This window comes from Podarcis muralis, chromosome 1 (assembly GCF_964188315.1).
Source record: "Podarcis muralis chromosome 1, rPodMur119.hap1.1, whole genome shotgun sequence".
Taxonomy (NCBI): Eukaryota; Metazoa; Chordata; class Lepidosauria; order Squamata; family Lacertidae; genus Podarcis; species Podarcis muralis.
This window is the reverse complement of record NC_135655.1, coordinates 29562340-29585381: the sequence shown is the minus strand read 5'-3', so window position 1 is coordinate 29585381 and position 23042 is coordinate 29562340. Positions and strand designations below refer to the sequence as shown.

The 23042-nt window shown below is 41.1% G+C and overlaps 1 protein-coding gene across 1 annotated transcript in view; it reads right to left on the bottom strand.

The window, feature by feature from the left end:
• SPTLC2 (serine palmitoyltransferase long chain base subunit 2) overlaps positions 1-23042 on the bottom strand; it is a 62215-nt gene that overhangs the window by 18150 nt on the left and 21023 nt on the right. The window contains exons 3-9 of the mRNA XM_028718557.2: positions 21677-21831; positions 19393-19541; positions 19062-19186; positions 17790-17883; positions 16424-16529; positions 14966-15185; positions 13667-13793 (exon numbers count right to left, since the gene is read on the bottom strand). Of these exons, the coding sequence (XP_028574390.1) occupies positions 13667-13793; positions 14966-15185; positions 16424-16529; positions 17790-17883; positions 19062-19186; positions 19393-19541; positions 21677-21831 (976 nt within the window). The remainder of the gene's footprint in view (positions 1-13666; positions 13794-14965; positions 15186-16423; positions 16530-17789; positions 17884-19061; positions 19187-19392; positions 19542-21676; positions 21832-23042) is intronic.

The following is a 23042-nucleotide window of genomic DNA, read 5'->3' as shown; positions in this document are numbered from 1 at the left end:
CAAGTGTTCACACCTTTAGAAGGGAGGAAGATTGGGAAAAACCAAAACTACTTGATCTCGCTCATGTGACCTCCTTGGCCTAATCAGTGTGACCTTATTGCCCTCGCCTACACGGCCTCCTTGGCTACAGGCCACCCCATCAGGTGCAAGGGTTATCAAATGCCACTGAAATACAGCATATGTGGGGACACTGGGGTGAGGTATGTGTACCTCACCTCCTCCTTACTTTTAGCCCACACATTCAGGCAAGTAACCCAACAGGGATTAGGGGAGCTCTTTACAAGTTCTCTTCTGCTGAACACAGAGCTCCACATGATGGATTACTTAACTGTGATTCTCAAAGCAGTCCTGCAGAAGCACGACTGTCCAAAACTCCTCAAACCTGACCACTAGGGATGCATGTAGGACATGCAGGTGGGATTAATATGACAAAATGGACAAAAAATATTTCAACTAGATGCACAGAAACTGATTTAAGATAGGTCTCTATTTCTGTAGAAACAAGGTGGCTAAGTATATGTCCTGAACCTCTGGCATAGAATTAGAAAAAGCTTTGGAACCCGTGCTCTAGCCTGAAGGAATGTATCTTGGCAACTTTGCCAGCATTTTTTTTCCAGCCAACAGCTTTGTTTCCCCTTGGTGAAATCCAAGAAACTGCAAAGGTAGCTGAAAATAGAGGCAAGTTAAGTACCAAAATGTTATAGTTCCTGTGGTTCACTAATGCTTTATGCTGGTTACGATTTACATGCTTTCCATACAACTGGCTCTGAAATCAGCAGGCACAATGCACAGTATCAGTAACATTGCATTTCATAATTGAGATTATGGTATTATGACACGGTTAGCGCTGCTCTCCACATGTTGAAAGCACTGCATTTTCAAAGTCAGTTCTAAAAGCTAGCTTCCATTTCTTTTTTGACTAACCTGTGAAAATGTACTATTTATTATTAGATGGTACAATGCATGATCAATAAGCTAGATTCCTCATACCTTTAATTCAGAGTGATGCAAACCCCTGATCTGCCATGCTGGAGAGGGGCCTGGATGGGACAGAGATGTTCCAGCCCTGTCTGGGTTCACTGGTGAGAGCACTCTACCAACAAGAGAGCCCCAATATGCCCCCACCCAGTCAACCAACTCTTCCTCTTGGTCTCAATTATGCAGAGTTGGGAAAACTGTAACCCTCCAGCTCCCATCAACCCCGATTCAACACAGCCCAAATGCTCAGGGATTATGGAAGTCCCTATCCCTGATCTAAAGCAAAGCTAGAAACTCATTAGCACACTGTGTACTTTCATACCCTTTAATCCTGCCAGTTGAAAAACTGGAAGTACTTAATCAGTTGCGTACATTTGCTATCTTATCTTTATTCTTACAGAAAGTCCTCCCTAAGCAACTAAATTACTACCTTCCTAAGCAACTAAATTACTACCTCAAGCATACAGCCAAGGAGTATGTTTCTCTGACAATACCCTCCAATTAAAGACTGTCAAAAGAAACTAACTAATGGGTTGGATGAGTCCAGTTATTTGTCAGAAATGGTGCTGGGCATGCATGCTAAACTGTTGAGGTGCTACCCAATGAATCTAACAGTCTGATAAAACTCAGAACTGTCTACCATGCATTTTCATGGCCAGAGGGAATCAAACTACCACCTCCTCATTACAACCAAAATGCTCTTCTGAATTTCAGCACAGCTTCCAAATTTATTTTAACCTCCGGCCAATCTCCCTATACATGCCAAAATCCACAGCCACAAAAACAAGCAAAGCACTGATCAAAATAGTTTCTCTACACGACATTTTTGAAACCTATAATGAAGTATACTACTTGAATCACAAAAGTTCAAGTCCAGGACCAGATAGCATTTACTTGCAAGAAGATATGTTTTAGTACTAAACCCCCTGCAACATCCCACCTCGTGAGAACTCTTCATTTGGAACTGCCGACTGTGCTTGCAAGAGACCAATCTTACTCTGTCTATGTAGAAATTATATCCTTAAAGGAAACACACCATCATTCCACTTCAGTCTGGAAAGAGATCATCAATCATCTGTATTTGGACAATGCCAACAAGCTCCCCAGGCAAATGGTGCCTCTGGGGCTGGCCAGGGGGTGCTGGTTGCCAGGAACTGAATTGGCCTCTGAGTAAGCAAGCAAGCGGGCAAGGAAATCCAGTCAGCCAGTCCAACAGCCCTTGCTGTTGGGAATGGACAGATAAGTCCCGGGCCCCTGTGGGGCAGTGTGAGGAGGCAGCTCTCTATGGGGCAGGAGGGAGCTCAGAGACCAGGGACGACGCTCAAGGAGAGGAGATTGAGGAAACACTCCACAAGGGAGGGTGTTCGAAAAAGGGTGAGAGGCTGCCAGCTCTGCAGGCAAGGGGTGACATAACTGGGCTCCTGAGCCCCACTGGGGTGCCGCAGAATGTAGTTGGCCAAGGGAGCCGTGGAATCAAAAAGGTTGAAAACGCCTGCCTTATGTATACCACAGTGAGAAAGTAGATAGCACTAAGTGGGATTTAAAGCATAGGGGGTTTAATAAAGTGGCATTTTGGCTGCACACTCTTCTTAATCAGGTATTTTCTGCATGAACACTAATGTTCTGGACCTCCTCCAACCCATGGGCCACTTTGAGAGGTTCAGCCACCTGATATTTTTATGACACCAGGTGACAACTTCAAAGGGTCTCACTGTCAGCACCACAACAAAACTTGCTTTGTCCATTTGCTGTGCCTGCAAGCAGACTTTTTTCCTCTGCAGACCAGCAAAGGTGTCTGCAAAGCATGGGTATAGCCAAGGGGGAGCAGCTGTCCCCCCTAAATCAAGTAAATAAATAAAAATACTTAACTCACCAATTGCATCACAGATAGCTTGGTTCTGCCCCCCCCCCAATAAATCCTGGATACACCCATACTGCAAAGTTTGTCAGCACTATCAGCCCATCCTGCTTGCTAAGGAATAACTAGAAATGTGCTTTAAGCTCCCAATTGTCCCTTTGCATCTGTGTTTTAACTTGTTCCACACCTAACATGAAATAGTCAGGTGTGGCCCATCCACAGATCTCCATTCTGCTCTAGGTTTTATCATTTACAAAGGTTTACTAGACCTGGCATGTGTTGCCAAACTTAGAAAGATTCAGCACCATGTATTAGCCACAATGTACAAAACACAGCTAAAGATGTGTACAACAGCTTTAAGCGAAGTTTTAATAGAAATTAAATTGTTTCACTGGTGTATAAAAATGATTCCACCCCCTTCCTTTCATATTTCAGCTGCAGATTCAAAGCAGTGTGTGACCTCTCATGTACAATAGCCAGGCTATTTGTAATTTAATATGAGGACATCTCAGCTGTCATAACACCATGATGATTGCTAAGCAAATCTGGCATTTGAGACGTGCCATGCGTTTATTCCTATAGACTGTGGACCAGTGCTTTCCGCTTTTATGCTAGAGTACAGCAGTTGATGTTCTGCTTATAACATAATCCTCCCCACCCCCCACACTTGCTTTAAGCTGCATGACAGATTCTTGGCAGTAGAAATACAACAGCTTTTTAACATTTTATCAGCTCATCTTCTCCTCTGAGCGGCCGTTTCCCCTAAAGTTTACATTGAAATGATCTGGGTATCCTATTTTAAAGGGAAGTATCCATGTTAGCCAACATGTATGAGTTAATAGTAAATACTAGCCACAACATCAACTCATAGCAAAGCTTTATGCAGTGTAACTCAGTGGGATAGCTTCAGTTACTCTGCAGATGTAAAAGATGTTGTCCTACAACATTTTATTAGTCTGTGCTACTACACATCTGTGCTTTTGCATTTAGAAGTGCTGATTGGGCTGACATTAAAGTCAAATATTTGGGATTTGAATAGTGAGTGATCCCAAAGTCCTGCTTGTTAAATTCTTTGCACTTCAGAGGATCTCAAATTACACTGCACAATTATTAGCTTCTACAAGATTAACACCTTGAGAATATAATGTAAACACAAAACAGTAAGTAATAATGAGCAACCAGGGCCAAAGCAGCAAATGTGTTAAACGCATGAACACATTTAAAACACCTTTTGTGTTATCTTTAAATAGCACCTGGGAGGCAGGGAGATACTGAACCCCTTTGTTCCCATGATGCAGAAATCCACATCCCACTGCAGAACTGCTATTCCTCTGGGGAGGGAAGCTTGTCCCTGGTACCAGTGGCAAAGAGAAAGACCAAGCAGGTGACAGACCAGGTCAGATGAATTTACTGACTACTAACAGAGCCTCTATGCAAAGGATGAGGGTGTTTGCTTGTACTCAACTAGAAGGTCATCAAGTTCTGAACATCAGCATCAACTACAGCTCTCATACTTGTCTCTGGCAAGATTAAGAAACAATCTGCATCAGCATATTAACTGTTATGCTTAAACTGTGGTTCATGAACTACCAGTAGCCAGTTATGTAGCTTTTATTTGGTCCCTGAAATCATGATGAAAATAGATTTAATGCACCAGGTTTCCCAGGTCTCTATTATTTGCTGCAGAAGTTTCTACTTGGTGTAGTTTTAGAAGCATTTAAGTGGGAAACTCCTCACTTCTTCAGAACTGACAGTGGACATATACATATTTTTAATTGGAATGATTTGTTAACCAAGGGCAGAATCAAGTGAGAAGCAACTGTGCTGGGGGGCCTTATGAATTACCTTACGTAGAATGGCCTTTAGGTAAAAGAATGTGCTCATTCACAAAGAGCAACTGACAGTGATGCTCCTTGGGACAATCGTTATTGCACCCATATGTCCTATTAGACGGGAACAATAATATAAAAATTGGAGAGCCTGGGGTCAAAAATATGCACCAGGTTAACACACTTCCATTTAGCTATTCTTCTGAGATCTAGTAATATTTTACAACTTCAGAAGCAATTGCCTTTGTTCACAAGAGTCTTAAACATTTGAGAATAACTCTGTTTACAATTAACTTAATAACAAGCAATATGGGTGAAATCATAAGCAGCTAGGAGTGTGGCACTGCAATCTCTTCAGTAACATTTTATTTTTCTAAATTCCTGCTAATACTAGAAAAGAATCTTCCAATCAACTCCTAGTCCAAGAGTGCTTGAAGCACATGCACGGCGGCTGCCTAGCCCAAACCACGGAGGAGTGTTACCGTAGAGAAAACTGTTTGGTCTCCTCTATATCTGAACACACAGCCAAATCTGTATTAGCAGTAAAGCCTTTCCACCACTGACAACAACTGTCAACAATGCCTCATTACATTTTGTTGCTAAGCCTATGGGTTTTACAGGTTGGCATACAGTTCACTTGAACAGTATGCCCCCTCTTTTCAGAAGGGGAGAAAACTGGTTAAGCACATTCTGTTTGATAAGGTTGCAATATTCATACAATAACTGGCATTTATTGCTGCAAGAAAATATACATCTCTTGCTCTGAGGTCATTAGATTTGAAGCTTCAAATTCACAAGTCAAGCTCTTTCCATTCAGTGATCTTTTCTTCATTCAGCATTCATGGAAGAAAGGATTTTGTGTGCCCTCCTACACGGCACGGTCAGATCAGTAACTTGCATTTTGTCAACATATCTAGCCACTGAAATGGCATGCCATACAAGCATACCAGAATCTGTAAAGTAATCACGGACACCACCATCTGAACCCATGCCAATGGCAGACAGATGAAACACATGAAGCGCCAGGTTTCAAAAGAAATAAAAACTATTAGTCTTGGAAAGGGAGGAGACTAGGACTATGTCTGCTGAACTGACAGCCATGCTTTGATCTTTAAACACACACCTCAGCAGATATAGAACAAAACCCAAAATGCATTGTTCTCATACATTCAAAAGTAACTGTAAACATATAGAGAACAAGGGTTAGGGTTAGCCTTTGGGCAGTAAACACGCTCATCCCATAACCTTTTGTCCAAGAGTGCTTGTAAGTTGTATGGATAATTCTGACCAACAAGCGACAGAGGGTGGGAACATCAGGACATGTACAAATACCACTTTCTTTACGAGCCATGGAATTTGCAGACTTCAGAGGAGAGTGTTCTATGAGGGATGTTTACAAGGCGTTTCATGGAAACAATTTAGTCGTTTAATATAACAGGGAGTGCAGAGTATATTTACCATCTGCTTGTTTTTCCTAGAAAGGCCAATATCAAAGCTTAACCACCCTTCTGAATTCAGAGAAGCAATACGATTAAATGAAAAAAGTTTTGTGCACATGACGAGTATAGGAAAACAGAGGAATCTTCTTTCCTTTTAGAGTTTCAAAGCAACTTGCTCATCTCCCATTTTTCTCCAGAGTTTATTGCTAATCAGTTACATCTACAAAAATCATTAATCTTACGAAAAGAAAAGGAAAATGATGTATGGGAAAATGCAATATAGCCAGGCAGTCCAATAGAGAATACATTCCACATTAGGATGCATTATCCTGGAATGCAAGAAATTCAGATAATAGAATCATAGGATTGTAGAGTTGGAAGGGACCCTGATGATCATCTAGTCCAACCCACTGCAGTGCAGGAATTTGCAGCTGTCCCATACGAGGATTGAGCCTGCAACTGTGGCGTTAACAGCACCACACTCTAAACCAACTGAGCTATCCAATGCCCGAGACTATTCGTTAACTCATTTTTATATGTAAAATGGACTACAATACTTTAAAGTGAGATAATGTTCATGCACCCTCGAAAAGGAAACAATCCACTATTAAAATTGGAAGCAAAGCTTAAATATTTGAGGCCACATCACTGATAGAGAAGGAAGTTCATGTCGTTGACAATTTCCTAGGAAGGGAGATGAATATACCCATGGTATGGCACACTTGGTAAAAAACACAGGTAAGTTATATAAGGATATATAAAGGGACATTAAAAAATTCAACCCAAACTCATTTTAGCCTTTGTACCTTGTTAGCCTCAGGTAAAAGCAAAACAGTGGCAACAGAAGCTAGAAGCTTAGCACCGTACAGTTTTTAGCAAATTCTAGTTGAAGTTCTCAACATGGTAGATAAAGGCTGGGTGAAGCTGAAGGTTTCGCTAGCTATATAGTTTAGGCATATGAGTTAGATGAAAAAAAAGTCATCGTGGTAATGTTTCAGATCATCAGGAAAAAAGAATAGCAAAAAAAAGCATAATCAGAGAGCTCTAGCCTCGAGCAAAAAGAGATTCAGCCTCATCAACATGTAAAGCAGAGCTTTCCCAACATTTCATGTTGGTGACACACTTTTTGGCCATGCATCATTTCGTGACACATAATTCAGTTTTACTAGCAAACTGGAAGTTAAACTAACCCCTTTCCAGCCCCAGGAATAGAGCAGGGAGCATTTGCATGACACACTAATGTGTCACAACACACAGTTTGGAAAGCTCTGATGCAAAGTAACTGGTTTGAAAAAAGACTGATATTCATAAGAGATCCACATTTAAATAAGTGAAAGCAAAGAATGATCAGCACTTCTAATTTTCACCTTGGTTTAAGTGGATATCCAGTGAGCAGAACACTGGGGAACAGAACCGCAATGACTCTAGTTCAAACACTATTCTTCCTGTCTAATACTGCACAGGAAAAACTTATTCCAACCAAGGGGCAAGGGGAACAATTCAAATAGTTTCTTTAGGCACTTGGCCTGAGGAAAAAATGAAAGAGGTGCACGACTCAAAACTACAAATGCATTCAACATGCTGTTCTGGTAAATATTACAATAAAGAGTACAATATGCTCATCTATTAACATTCTTCTAAATGGGCCAAAGATTCAACTCATGCCAGATTAACAGTTTTCCTGGAGCCTACTCCTAGGGCCTTCTGAGAATGCAAGGGGAGGAGCGGTTTGTTAGATTTAAAAGACCCCCTGCCAGAAGCACAAACCCAGTAAGTGATGTTTAAAGCTGTCAGACCCCTGAGGAGAAGCAGGAAACTCTTTATGACCCCCAAAGTATTTGTTTTCCCAACAGCTCCTTGGCACAGCTTGGGATTCTTGAGGTCAGCAGCAACAACAAAAGTTTTGCTCTGCCCAAATTAGTTTTGACTAGTCCCTGGGTTCCCAAGGTGATAATTTAACACCTCATTAACAAGTCACTTATTGAAGGAAATTCAAATGAGAGATGCTAATGTGACAACTGAACATTTTCAACCTCAATTTAAATAAAGTGTTCTTTAAAAATTAAATTTAAGTCACCAGAGGACACTCCCACTCTTAGCTCACAAATGTCCTAACCTTCAAGGAAATAAGCATTTTTAAAAAGTCAGTATATAAGCAAGGGACCTGAAGGTCAGTGTCAAATCCTGCTTTGTGGGCTACATGGCACATTTTACTTGTATACCATTTATACCATAAAAAATGGAAGCATTTCATCAAGTTGAGCAAGTTTCTAGATTGTGAATTGCAATTTTAGCCATTTACATAGCAACCAAAAGAGGACTGCAGTAACGACAAAGCAGGTGCAGTTTCCTAAGGTGTTTCTAAGTGGGAACTACCATTTAAGACAAAACAAGAGCTACGTATCGGGCACAGAGAGCATGCTTTGCATTCAGAAAGTCCTAATTCAATTCCTAGCATCTCTGTTTAAAAATGAATATTGAACAGAAAGCTTGGAGCTGCTACCAGTCCGTACGTGGGCTGGGCTGACCAATAAAATCCCAAAGAAGGCAGCATTGTTCATAGAACAGATTTCCACATAAAAGTCTTCCTGGGGCATCTGTGTGCAACTTGTGACCTCATATGATGATAGAGAATTGGTAATCCATTAGAACAATGCAAGAACACAAGAGTCTTGCGGGATCAGACCGTATGTACATTAAGTCCAGCATTTTGTTTGCCACAGTGGCCAGCTAGAAATCACACAAGCTGAACACAAGCACAATAGCACTCTTCTGCTCAGAATCTCCAGCAACTGGTAGTTTGAAGCAAGCTGCCTCAGATCCTGGAGGAAGTAGATATGTTATCACAGCCACCTTGGTAGCTCAGTCAGTAGAGGATGAGACTCTTAATCTCAGCGCTGTGGGTTCGAGCCCCATGTTGGGCAAAACATTCATGCACTGCAAGGGGTTTGGCTAGATGACCCTTGTGGTCCCTTCTAACTCTTATCATTCTATGAAAGCCTTATTATCCATGAATCTGTCCAATCTCCTTTTAAAAAGCACCTAATGGCAGCCACCCTCACATCTTGTGGTGGTGAACTGCATAGTTTCAGTATACGCTGTGAGATAAGTATTTCTTTTTGCCTGTCCTGAATCTCCCACCATTCAACTTCACTGGATTCTAGTTTTATGATGCTTTCTTCACACTGTGCCTAACTTTATACAGTTCTTCTTATGTTCCCCCTTCTCTATCCATTTCTGTTTGTTTGTTTGTTTGTTTGTTTGTTTACAGCTGAAAGGCCCCAAAGATTCTAACCTTTTCAGAAAGCAGTTGCTGTAAGAAAAGGGAAGCTCCATTCTGGGGATTGATAGACATAAAAACAAAATCTGCCAATATTGTAATGTCTGTCTACTAATCTACAATGCAACCATGCTTGGAATACTGCGTGCAATTCTTGTTGCCATACATCAAATCGTATACTGTATTGAGCTGGATAAGTTCAGTAAAGGGAAACCAAAAAGATCAAGCATCTACAGCAAGTCTCTTAAGGTAAAAAGATGGGATTTCCCCACTCCCCCATTTTTTCAATGCCTCCATGGATAAAATAGAGGTTCTAATGTACTTCAGTGATTGTGAGTTTAATATGGGCAACAGCAGCTCCTCCAGGTAAGTTGATGTGCAGTACAGCATCATGGAGCTCCAAACTAATTGATTGTTGAACAGTTAAACTACGTAGTGCTTTGCTATGGGCTACTTATTACTAATTCCTTATTTATTTTAACTTTTTTTTTTTTTACAAGAGTAGGTAGATTATTTACATTCATCCAGTAAATTATCAACTTCTGTGGAAAAAAATATGCTTCTAAATGTTTTATTAATCCAAAGTGTTTGGAGCAATAGATTTCTGACTCTCCACCCCGCCCCTCCCCCCAGTCTCAGGTGCAGACACTTGTCCCAAAACTGATTTTTAGAAAGAGCAATAAATCCCTTCCCATTTGTATAATCAAGTATATTGGGGGGGGGGGGAGAGACCTTTTCCTCTTCTTGGATTGTAGTTAGCAGCCTGTTTTTAAGGAAACTACACATCACATATTTGAGAGACTCAAATGCAAAAATACTAACATGCAAAAAATAGTAATGAAGCACCTATAAACTTTGAAGGTAAGGACCTACGCAGTTACTAAGAACCAGACACAGGCAGCAGTGTTGGTCTGACACAGTCGAAATAAATTAAAAAACTTATACCCAGAACAAACTAACTTAGTCTCTAAGGTGCTACTGGACAATTTTTTAATTTTTAAGAACCACAGAGTTAACAGACACCCCTGCCGAAAAGGTAGTAGGGACAGATTTTTAATAGCACACTCTTTGCCTGTCTAGAGCTGCTAAACTAGGCTGGCTTTTTAGAACCAAGTCACATTCAATTGCAAAACACAGAAACAAATACTGCCACAAGTTATATTTTTAAATTAACATGGAGTATTTCAGACAGCACCCTGGGGATGACCATTATGAGTACCAGACAGAAACAATGCCAGCACTGAAAGATTTGTTTGAACGAACAATAGGAAATAAAAGAAGGGAAGCTTCTGTCCTATTCCAGATTGCATGTTCACGTGCTGTCACCTAATTAAGTCTATTCAGTCTTCATTAGCCTCTTGTCCTGTTTCGGAAATGGCCATGCTGTTTTCTGCGGCATGTGTATTCTATCCAAGGTGCCTGCTGTTAACATCCTGTTTGGCCAAGGAAGGCTCTCTGGAATGATTGCAAATATTTAACAATAGCCAATGTACCATAGAATCTACAAAGACATGTCCCCAAGTTTTGAGAGCTACTAAGCCCTCATACAATTTGTGAAGGTGATGCTAAAGTTGTTTACTATTCATCTGAATACAACGAAAACATGAAAAGTATTTTCTGCTCTGGCTGTTGGTCCCCATTTTACTTTGTAAGCATAGTTTTTTTCTACTTATTTTTTCTACTTATTCCCACCCTCCTCCCAGATCTTAAGTGACACTAAGACCTTTGCTCAGATATATTTTCTAGAGTAAAATGAGTTCTGAATCCTAGCATATGTAACCTGAAATGAACTTCAGCTACTTAGTCCAATTCTTCTACATCCATGAAGAGTCCACAAACTCAAGTACTTTCAAGCAACCCCTTTTTAACCAACTCTTGACAACCCTAAATAAGCAATGCAGTTACAATGAGAATTTACATTGTATCGCAGCAACAAATTGTAAGTAATCAGAACTGAGATACATCAGGAGATTTTTGTTTTTGCAGGATAGTTAATTCTATAACCACACAACTTTATAAACAAAGCAGCATGTGTGTTTTACTTGCTCTGCACATTCAGTAATAGAGAATAAAATATGAAAAGTTAGATCCAGACTACCCATCGGTGGACTCCATCCTTTGGATGATGAGGCTGGGAGGTATTTTTTGCAGATTACCCCTTGAAAACTGTTCCAGGGGGTCAAAAACCTTCTGGATCAGGGTGGGAGGTAGTGCTGGGATCTGCAAACTGAACTGGCAAAAATGATCTTCCTTCCCCCCACTTCTTCGATGGGAGCCTCTGTTGGATCTAGAGCCTTTCCATTTCCAGAAGGCAAGTCAACACGCAGCTCACTGTATACAGCTAGTATCAGTGAACCCCTTCTGCAGATTCTTGATTTAAGGATTGCTACACTGTTGGCAATAGTTCCAGATCTGGGAAATTGCTTCTGTACCTTCATTGGTATTTAATGCATGGAAGACAGCATCAAGAATCTGCTCTTGGCCAAAGCAGAAGATTGGTAAGACATAAGAGAAATGGCAATCTCACAGAATCTAGAAGCAAGTCATTAATGGCTGCAAATAAAAACCAGGGACTTGTCCCCTTTGTGTTTTAGGTTGCTAAAGAACTAGTTACAAAAAATTGTACCAGTATGACTATATACTAACCAAAAGTATGCAAAGTTGATGTTGTTGTCCTTGCCAATCTAAGACATTTGAGACTCTCCATATGAGTAGCAACTGGGTTAACAGCCTTTGTGCAAAGGCTATGAAGTGCTGAAGTTGCCGCAAGCTGTTGCTTGAAAGCCCAGCTAACTTAGGAGACACTTAAAATTGTTAACTTTGCTTAGGGACGTCAACATTCAAATTCTAAAATCTTCCAGTTCTTTCCAAATATTACTATAAAACAGTTAAAAAGTTATAGTTCATACTGAACAAATTCGGATTCCTACATTAGAGTCAAAAAAGATGAATCCACCTGAGCTTACCTTATTCAATTATTCACTTTTAAGTTTTCCAGGGAAGCGAAAACCTGGAGCCAATAGCCATTTGGAACTTACAGTTCTAAAGCTATAATGGGATCTCACCAGCAACTACATCACTAGATCTGAACTACAAAGCTAGTGCCCTAGTTACCATATTAGTAGCTGTGAAGCTTTGTGGGAATACACTTTCCAGAGAAAATCCACACTGGGCTACCATGAATGAGACTTTTGGGGTAGATAGCTCAATGAAGATGTCAACCCAGTGTGCTAGATAAACTGCATGCTAGAGATAATTAGGAAGGGAATTGAAAGGATAAAACTGCCAATGTCATGCCGTCTCTGGTGGAAATACATTTGGAATACTGTGTACAGTTCTAGTCACCCTCAAGAAAAGATAATTGCAGAGTTAGAAAAGGTTCAGAAAAGGGCAATCAAAATAAACAAGGGGAAAGACCAACTGCCCTATGAGGAAAGGTTGCAGCATCTGGGACTTTTAAGTTTAGAGAAAATGCAAGTAAATAGGTGACATGGTAGAAATTTGTAAAATTATAAATTTGTAAAATTATGCATGGCACAGAGAGAACAGATAGAGAGTAGTTATTCTCCCTCTCTCATAACACTAGAACTCATGGAGATCCCTTGAAGTTGATTTTTGGAGGGTTCAGGACAAAGTACTGAAGGAAAGTACTTCTTCACATAGTGCAGTTCAACCAAGGATCTCACTCCCACAGGAGGCAGGGATGGCCACCAACTTAGATGGCTTTAAAAACAGATTAGACACATTCCTAAAAGCTAAGGCTATCAATGACTACTAGCCATGATGGTTGTGATCTGCCTTTGTGGTTGGAGGCTGTAAACTTCTGAATACCAATGGCTGGAGGTAGAGCACTCTTGTGCTTGGGTGCTTTTTATGGGCTCCCCATAAGCATATGGGAGGCCACTGTGAGAACAGGATGCTGAACTAGATGGGTCTTCAGTCTGCTCTAACCGGATCCTCTTATGGTCTTAGATTTACGCATCTCTCAAACAAGGATTTTGCACAGCGATAGCTTTTGCCTTAGTAAATGAAAACCATTATCCAATACAAATCTCAACCTGACCAGCAGCAATGATGAAAAGTTCATTCAACTACCAACAACATAAAGAAAAGGCTAATTTCACAAAACAGTCCTCCACAGAAAATGACGGATGGTGCTGAATGCATACTGCCACCTTGTGGACAAGAGCAACACGTGCAAAGAATCCAAGTTGCTTTGCGGACTTGAAGGAGCAGTTGTTTAATCTAACACCTCATGAGAATTACAGTGCCTGAAACTCACCAAGTGTTGTGCCATCTTCACCCATAATGCACTTCACTGATGCGATGATTTGCTCAATAACAGGGGGGGAAAGCGAAGTGGCATATACTGCACTGTGTGAATGGACACGAAGGTAATCGATCAGCTCCTGACAAAGTGAATACAGCAGGTTATCAGAAATTATCCTTGCCACTGAGAGAGCAGTCTTTGATGGGGCAAGTATGCAGTGCTGATATTTACACTGCTTTGCTGACTAATTATTTGAAAGATATGAAGTGAAGGCCGGTATATATAGTTGCGCCTTCATCTTTCTTCGTAGGTTGGTGGTGCACATGCATCTCCTTATCTTTGATCAACCATTTTTGCTAGGGAGATAAATGCTGTCATTAGGAAGAAGCTGTACAGTCATACCTTGGGTTGAAGTAGCTTCGGGTTGAGCATTTTCAGGTTACGCTCCACGGCGACCCGGAAGTAACGGAACGCATTACTTCTGGGTTTCACCGCTCGCACATGCGCAGACGCTCAAAATAACGTCACACACATGCGCGGAAGCAGCAAATCGTGACCCGCACACGCACAGATTGCGTTCGCTTCAGGATGCGAACGGGGCTCCAGAACGGATCCCGTTCGCATCCAGAGGTACCACTGTATTTCCATGATGTTGTTTTGAAAATGAGTGTCAGGGAGATGCTGTCCTATTGATAACAACTGATAAGCAAAAGCCTAGCAGCACATAAATGATTACTCTCTCGTCATCAAATGGCGTATTGATTCTGGATAAAATTAGGAAACTGAGCACAGCAAATATATATATGGGAGGATGGAGAGTCCAACAGGATGAGTTTTGTGGTGGGTGAGTGGCCAACCTGCTATGACACTTGCAGAAGGGGTGGGAGGTTCATAAGGAAGGGCAATCAAATAAACCTCGGAGAGTGAGTACTGGTGTTATTTTAAGTGTTGGGGGAAACCCAGCCAGATGGGTGGGGTATGTATGTATGTATGAATGAATGAATGAATGAATAAATAAATAATAGAAGCAAGACACACGTAGTGCTCAGGATTAGCTGCTGCTTTGACCTTCGATAGCTTTAGTAATAAATGGGCATTTGTTTGGACCATGTATTTTATTTGAGAAGTCCTGCAAAAACATAATAGTACTACTAATCGAGCTTTTCAAAATGTTTTATATATTTATGCCTGGGATCCTGGAATTTACTCAAAATTAAAATGGAGATGATCTTGATGTTCTAAGCATCCGAGTTTGCTGCTTCTATTCCTTACTAACAAGCCACAAAATTTCTTCCCAACACGAGTTCTTACTTTCTTGCCTGCAATGTATCCTCCAGCAGCTCCAAAAGCCTTGGTGAATGTTCCCATCATGATATCCACATCCTCAGGGTCAAGTCCAAAATAGTCCACTACACCCCGGCCATTGAGACCCAATGCTCCTATACTATGAGCTTCATCCAAGTACAAGTATGATTTGTACTTTTTCTTAAGGGCAATTACTTCAGGAAGCCGGACTATGGATCCCTCCATGCTGTGAAGAAAAACAAGAGATGGTTGTGAATTCTGGACTCTTCCAGTGATGCTGAAATCCCCTAGAAAAGGGGCCGGTTAATATTTTCCAAGTAATTACAAGGTCGAAGGAGCACCGGAAATAGTTTGTGCACATGGGCCTTCTCCGACCCGGATGTGCACCAGAAATAGCGTGTGTGCACGCGTACAGGTGTGCGCTCCCCTGCCCTCCAGCCCGCCGCACGATCATCGCTTGAGACACCGGCCCGAGACAAGACAAGCTTGGAGTCCCCTGCTATAGAACAGTGTTTCCCAACCTTGGGCCTCCAGCTGTTTTTGAACTACAATTCCCATCATCCCTGACCACTGGTCTTGCTAGCTAGGGATGATGGGAGTTGTAGTCCAAAAACAGCTGGAGGCCCAAGGTTGGGAAACACTGCTATAGAAGCAGTTTTCCAGGCATTGCTCTGAAAACGTTAGCGTGCAAGGCTGCTATCCTAACCCCACTTTCCTGGAAGTAAGCTCCACTGAATTTAACAGGACCTATTTCTGAGTAGACACAGTTAGGACTGCTGCGTAAGGTATCAATCCCTTTACTGCATCAAGGCTCCCCGAAACATCCATCTGCAACTACGCATAACCCCTTTCTTAACAAGTTTTTGATGCTTCAGAGCTTAACTAATGCCTAATAAAGGTTTGGTGAAGTAAAGGCTTCAGAGCTTAAGATAGTTACAGCATCACACTGGCATTATGCGTCCTGTATCTACTGCTTTCAATTACCGTTTCAAATTTATAGTCTTTGTAATATTGTGTTTAATTGGTTTAATGAAGTGGTGAGCTTTTTTTGTTTTGCATTTTGCAAATTGCTCTGCTCAGTGAGGAGAGGAAAAGCGACAGAAATATTAAATGTAGAATGATAAACCCGGAGAGATTCACATTACAATCCTTCTCTTCACAGAATACCCCCTTCAGTCAGTCATTACCAAGTTTACCCTTGGCTGACAAAGTGAGACAACAGAAACTATGTCCATTACAATCCATTACAGAAACACCTGGCAAAAAAAATCACATCTCCAGTTTAGATTTATTAGCACTAATGCAACTTGGAGCATCATTATGGCTGGACATGATTACAGCTGTCCAGAGTCAAATAATAAGCACCCAACAATTTGGCTTGGATTACAGATTGCCTCAAAATGGACAATAACAATGATCCAATATGGCAAACAGCACTGGTGATTGGAAGGACCAAGCTTGTACCTGAAAATGCCTTCGACAATGATGAGAATTTTTTTCCATGGTCGGCGTGTGCGTGGCTGCCCATGCACAATGGCATCTTTGAGCAGCTTCTCCAAGCTCTGCATATCTATACAGAAAGAACACAATTCCAAAGAACATTGTTACTTTTGTAAAGGGACTAGGAGCAGAAGCAGCTATAGACAGCATTACTACAGCAGTAATTCAGAGGGTGACATTATGTTGTTGTTTTTGTTGTTTATTAAAGAATCACTCTTCACTTTGAAGAATCACTCTGCCTGACAACACCCGCTCCAATTAGTACTGGGAGCAATTAGTACTGGGAACATACGGACTCAGCTGCGCATCATGTTAAGCCGGGAGATATGACAGAGCTACAGTCATACCTTGGTTCTCAAACAGAATGCGTTTCGGGAGTCCGTTCGACTCCCGGAACTGTTCAAAACCCAAGGCGCGGCTTCTGATTGGCTGCAGGAATGTCCTGCAGCCAATCAGAAGCCACGTCGGACATTCGGCTTCCGAAAATTGTTTGAAAACCGGAACACTCACTTCCGGGTATCAGTTGTTTGGGAGACAATTTGTTCGGGGGCCAAGGCATTTGAGATCCAAGGTACGGCTGTATACTTCTAGAATCAGAAATCATCAAGTGAAACTGAATGGAGAAAGATTCAGAACAGAACAAAAGGAAATACGTCTTCACCCAGCACATAGTTAAAACCATGGAATCTGCAAAGATGTGACAGCAGCATCAATAGGGATGCCTTTAAAGGGGGAATCACAAAATTCATAAGAGGATAAGGCTATCAATAGTTATCAGTCATGATGACTACTTGCCACCCCTCCAGGATCAGAGCTATCGTGTCTCTGAATACCATTAGAAGTGGAACAACAGCAGGTGAGGCTATTTCCCTCATGTCCTGCTTGGGGTTTCAGAAAGGTTTCCATCTGACAACTGTGAGAACAGGATGTTGGACTTGATAACTATACAGGTCTTTAGTCTGATCCAGCAGGGATCTTCTTATGTCCATAAGATAAACAGTGCATTTGAACAGGTAAATAGGATATGGAGAAAGCTTGAAGAGGAAAAATTAACAAAAAAAATACATAACTATACCGCTCTTCATCTGAAGACCACAGTAACACCTACTCAGGGAGGAGCTTTTGAATGCTTTCTCATTTGTGGTAGCCTTGAATGTTAAGAACCTTTTTTTAAAATGCACCTGGGGCTGCTATAGAGTTTTATTTATTTACTGCCCATAAATGAATGTTCTCTGGGTAGCTTTTTCAGGGGGTTAAAATCAAAGTCTGCATTTAGCCCACAACATAGGAATTTTCGGTCAAATTAATAAACGTCCTGGGAAATACTCACTATTGTGCTTGAAGATTCGAATTGTTGCTCCTGAAAGTCTTGCTCCTAATATTAGAGATGCATGATTCAACTCATCACTCACTATTAGACAGCCCTGAACAAGGAAACAGGAAAATAAATGGTCCAGACAGAAAGTTGCAGTTAACCACTGACCTATAACCATGCAAGGTTCTTGCTGGGTGAAACTCCTTACACCCTGCCCTGGTCTCCAAGCAGTTTTCCTTGATTGGCCACAATGCATAGGATCAATAGCTGATGCTGCAAGACCACACATTACTATTTATAGCTATTCTGATACACTGAACCTGGGGAACAGCTCTCTGCTTGCTTTACTGTGCTGTGCAGTCTTCCTATTGCTCCAATTACACAAGAAGATGGGTAAGGGACTATGGATAAGCAGCATTACAATAAAGGAGAAGGAATTGCTTATTTTGGGTTGCAGCCTGACAGTAAAACAGAAATAAATAAGATATTTAAACAGTTAGATTGGCAACCTGGTATAATAGCTTTGCTGATACACATTTCTTATTATGATGTGTATACTTATTAAAAAATTTGAAGTCAAAGAAGACCCATTTAAATCAAATAGGAATTTAAACTCTTCCCCTTATGTATACACAACATTTCTCTTTGGAAGATACCGGCAATTAAAAACCTAAGAAATCCTTTACAAGTTCACAATGGCATAAATGGTGCAATACATTCTTGTACACAGCACATGTAGGCTATTCACCTGGATGTCTTGCACTCTTTCTTTCAACCAAGTGCTGCTCACCCACATAAAATAATACAGAAATTTATTTTTGATAAATATAATGTTGGGTGCCATGTGATGAAGTTCAAAACAAGAAGTGTGAATGTGCACTGGGCTAGCAAATTCTCTCCAAACAGACTACTTTCAATAACATAGTTTCTATCTGATCAAGCTAACAACGTATTTTACATAGTCATTTTGTATTCTAGTGAAGCCAATGTGACTAATGTGCTCAGCCCTCCAAACTAACTGACATTTTCTTGTCCCAATACAGCTTGAGGGGCTAAGAAAGCAGCCTTGGTGCATTCATTCATTCATCTTATGACATGTTTTTCCTCTCCTGATTATTCATTTAACAGTTCCACAAGGGATAACTATTTTCTAAACAGAAGTGCATGGCATACGGGAATTTTAATTTTCCCCTCCTTCACAAAGTATACACTGAATAAGTGAGAGGCTAACATCAGAAACCTGTGAAGACAGATCTAGCCCAGTCCTCTCTCCAAAGACATCCATACCTTGCCAACCAAAGCAGGAATATTCATTGAGTTGGTTGCAAATCCCATCCCATATGACAATGCAGATTCCACACCAAGGTATCTGGCCAATAATGTTTCTAGCTCCTCGTGTTTGTCCAGGTTTCCTGGAAGAAACATAGAAAATGAGTTCAAGATGGGTAAATCCACTGTGAATGAAACACTTTTAATGCTAAGAAGTTTAATTTTTAGTGTTAATGATGCAAGCTGGATGCATACAAATTAGGGCAAAAGCTTAGGAACTGCCATACAATATTTTGTGGAGTCTGAGTTATTAAATGTACTCAGATACTAGTCCTTTGTCTGGACTTACCCATCTCTTGCCTAGTGCTGCACACCCCACATCCATACTGCGAAAGAACTTCAGCCACAGCATCCTTGCGAACTCCGGTGTTCTCTGCAAACCCAAGGTAGTTGTAGGACCCCATGTTAATTATGTTTTTTATCACTTTTCCTGTGTACCTATATATAAATTTATAAAAACATAGCATGTAAAAGATATGGAGATCATCAACAAGTAAAAGTACATATGCTTAGTACTGTTGAAGGCTGCAATCTAGTAAAATCCTTTAGAAATAAAGGGCTCTGTGCACACCAAGCAGTTTTCAGCTAGCTGGCAGCCCACCTAAAACAGTCACTCTTTGCTACAATGCAAACTGCTTTTTTAAAGTTTCCAAAAGCTTCAAAGCCACTTGTGACATGATGCAAAGGGAATAATATCCTTCAGGAATAATATCAAAGCCTCACTGGTCACAATGTATTAACAGGGCTGTGTCCAACGCTTGTTAGAGATTTCTTATGTTGAAGTAGGCAAGACAAACAGGTTTATACAAATGCTTCTCTGTTTCAGTCTGCTTAACTCAGCAAGACTTCTTTTGTTATAGCTGAAGATCATAAACTAAAGCTTTTCTGCATCTTCCAACATAATTAGCTTTATTCAGACAAAATATGTAAAGTGTCAGATTGCGGATTAGCAGATGTTCTTTGAAAGCTCTCTTAAGAATCAAAACAGAGTGCTGAGGCATTTCAAAACAGTTTGTTATTTTTCTCTGGCAATTTCAAGCCTTCTACCCCACCGCCACCCCACAAAAGACCCCCTACCCTTGTTATCCTCAAATCCTAGTAATTTCTTCAAGCACAATATCCTCCAGCACACAAAGGAAGGGCATCTGGAAGCCAGTAAACTACTGCAAGGAGGACTAAAGCTATTCTCTTCTAGAAGTGTGTTAACCATACCCCCTTGAATTATGAACCCGACAATAACAATGGGTGTTAACTCTGCTCAATTAGCTCCGTTCCAACACAGAACTCTTTAGCTACCATTTCCTGAGCATGCTTCTAAACAGTCCTGCCAATTTTCTTCACTTTATGAAAGGTCACTAGGACCTGGGAGACCACCACTCAAATCCCCACTTGGCCAGTGGGTGACCTTGGGCCAGTCACCGTCACTCAGTCTGACCTAACTCACAGGACTGCTGTAAAGATAACATGGGAGGGACGGGGACTATGTACCTGAGCTCCTTGGAGGAGAGGTGGGATATAAATATATATATAATATATATTATATATATAATATATATATATATATACCCGAGGACACCAAAACCTGCATATATAATATATATATATATAAACCAAATTAAAGACCAGAGATAACTGACATGCTATCCCATGCCACTTCCAATTCATTTCAATTCCAATTAAATCAGTGGAAATCTGGACATACTCAGTTTATCTCAAACACAGAAAGTATGGTAGGTTTTCCTTTCGGCTGCTATTGTATTTGTCTTGCCCAAGGGGGATACAGCTGAACACCCTACAAAAAGGTCCAGTGAACGGAAGATGGGACTGATACACACACTGCCCTTTTTCCAAAGCAAAGGGTTTCTGGCATAAGTTTTCACAAACTTATGTATAAGACTGAAGACTCTACTGAGCACAAAACCCCATGGCATGCAATGCAGAAATGAGCTTGGGCACAAACAGACTAGAGCTCAGGAATCAACCAATGTGGCTATGGCATCCATTTCTGCCTTCCTCTTCAGTACTACAAAGCTGCTCATCTTAGTGGACTAGAGGCAAACCCACCTGAAGGCAAAGTGAAACGCAAAAGTAATGTAACGTGCACAAGACATGACACAAATGTTGGTCACCCCCTAATCTATATGGTTTTTCTATACAGGCCTTAAAACAGTCAGCCCTCATGGGCTGTTTTGTAGGATCCAAGTATAGGTGAACTGGGATCTGTGGCACGGCAATCTTGAAAGTCTGGCACCCAGTTAAGCAACAGGGAATAGTGGAGTTCTTATCCTTGCTACAGAGGCTGCGGTCCATCTTCCACAACCCATTTCACAAACCCTCACGTTTCCTGCTTGGCAGGGGGTTGGACTCGATGGCCCTTGTGGTCTATTCCAACTCTATGATTCTATGATAATTATCTTCTAAAACAGGGGTGGAGAATCTTTGACCCTGAAACTGTTTTGGACCCCTGACTTACTTGTACTTTTATTTCAGCAACATCTGGAGGGCCACAGGTTCTCCGCCCCCCTGCTCTAAAGGTCAGTTGCGCAGGAGCTTTCCAAAAGCCTTTTACTCACTTGAATGTCCAATTGTAGTCATGGGAAACCCGCTCTAATATGTCTACTTTGGCTCCCGGTACACTGCAGAGTGGTCTGCTCCAGCTATCCCTAATGCGCATGTAGAGGTTCCTTGTATAGAAGTTTTCAAAATCCTGGTACAAAGGGACAAAATCCTGAAAACATATGAAAAGGGCATTAAAACAATGGGATAGGTGAGGACTAACTTTCCACCCTCCGTCCCCCACCCACAAATTACAGGAAAAGTGGCGTTAAACCCATTTTGCTTGGTGCTATTGCATGTTTTCCTCTCTGAATATCACCAAGTGCTCAGGACAGTGAAGATATCCAATGGCACTGAACCTAGAAACCACAAAGATATACCCACTGAAAGGACTCCAAACAAGTTCTCTGTCCCTAACAAAATGTAAAACTATAAATGTCTGGGTTTGTAGCACTCCAGGGCCTGCAATTCTGCTCTTCTTTTTTTCAGTGATCACAGGCAGCATGGGACTCCAATATGTTTACAGACTTATTATAATAACTAGTTACAGAACTAAGAAGTGGGGGAGAAGACCGTTACCTTCTGCTGCTCCCAGAATAAATCATTTTTTTAAAGGTTTTAATTTTCTGCTTAGAAAACCCACACCAACTACAAGTTTTCCTTTAAAAAAAATGATGTGCTTTAAAAGGATATCTGTATTTGTTGTGTTAAACAAGATGAAGCGGATAAGCCAACACTTACATTTGAAACATGACCATCTATGAAAAACTGAAAAAGTCTGCTTTGCTATGTGGAAAAGAACAACAGGACTGGGTTGGGTGAGAAATTAACTTCAGATGTTAAGCACTGTGAAATACATGATTCCCCATTCCTGTGGGTTTCCTACTGGACCCAGGGATAAGCAAATTGTAAAAAGCAAAAATGGTCAGATTCCCTCAATATGCCCTTCCCTCACGTCTAACTAGTCTCACATTACTGCAGCTATGGAAACCTAGAACCTATGGGAACCAACAACAGGATAGCTATGCCACCATGATGAAAGCGTGTGCATGCCTTCATTGGATAGTAATCCTGAAAGCAAAGAGATTTTGTGCATTATATATGGCAGTTACCCTCCTGCTCCACGCCCTCTGAACAATGCATGCACCTAGTTCTACTAAGATGCTGATTCATTAACTAATATGGCTGTTAGGTAGACAAGTGCTTGAAAAGGCTAAAGACTATTACCCACAAGCCAGCTTTACTGGTAACTTGAGTGTTTCCCTCCGTCCACTAGGCCTATCTATGTAATGAAAGATGACTTGCAGTTTCTCAGCTATTTAACACAATCCTGTCAATTTGTAAGCTTCCAGTGGTTTTGTACTCGAGTCAAATACATGCCAG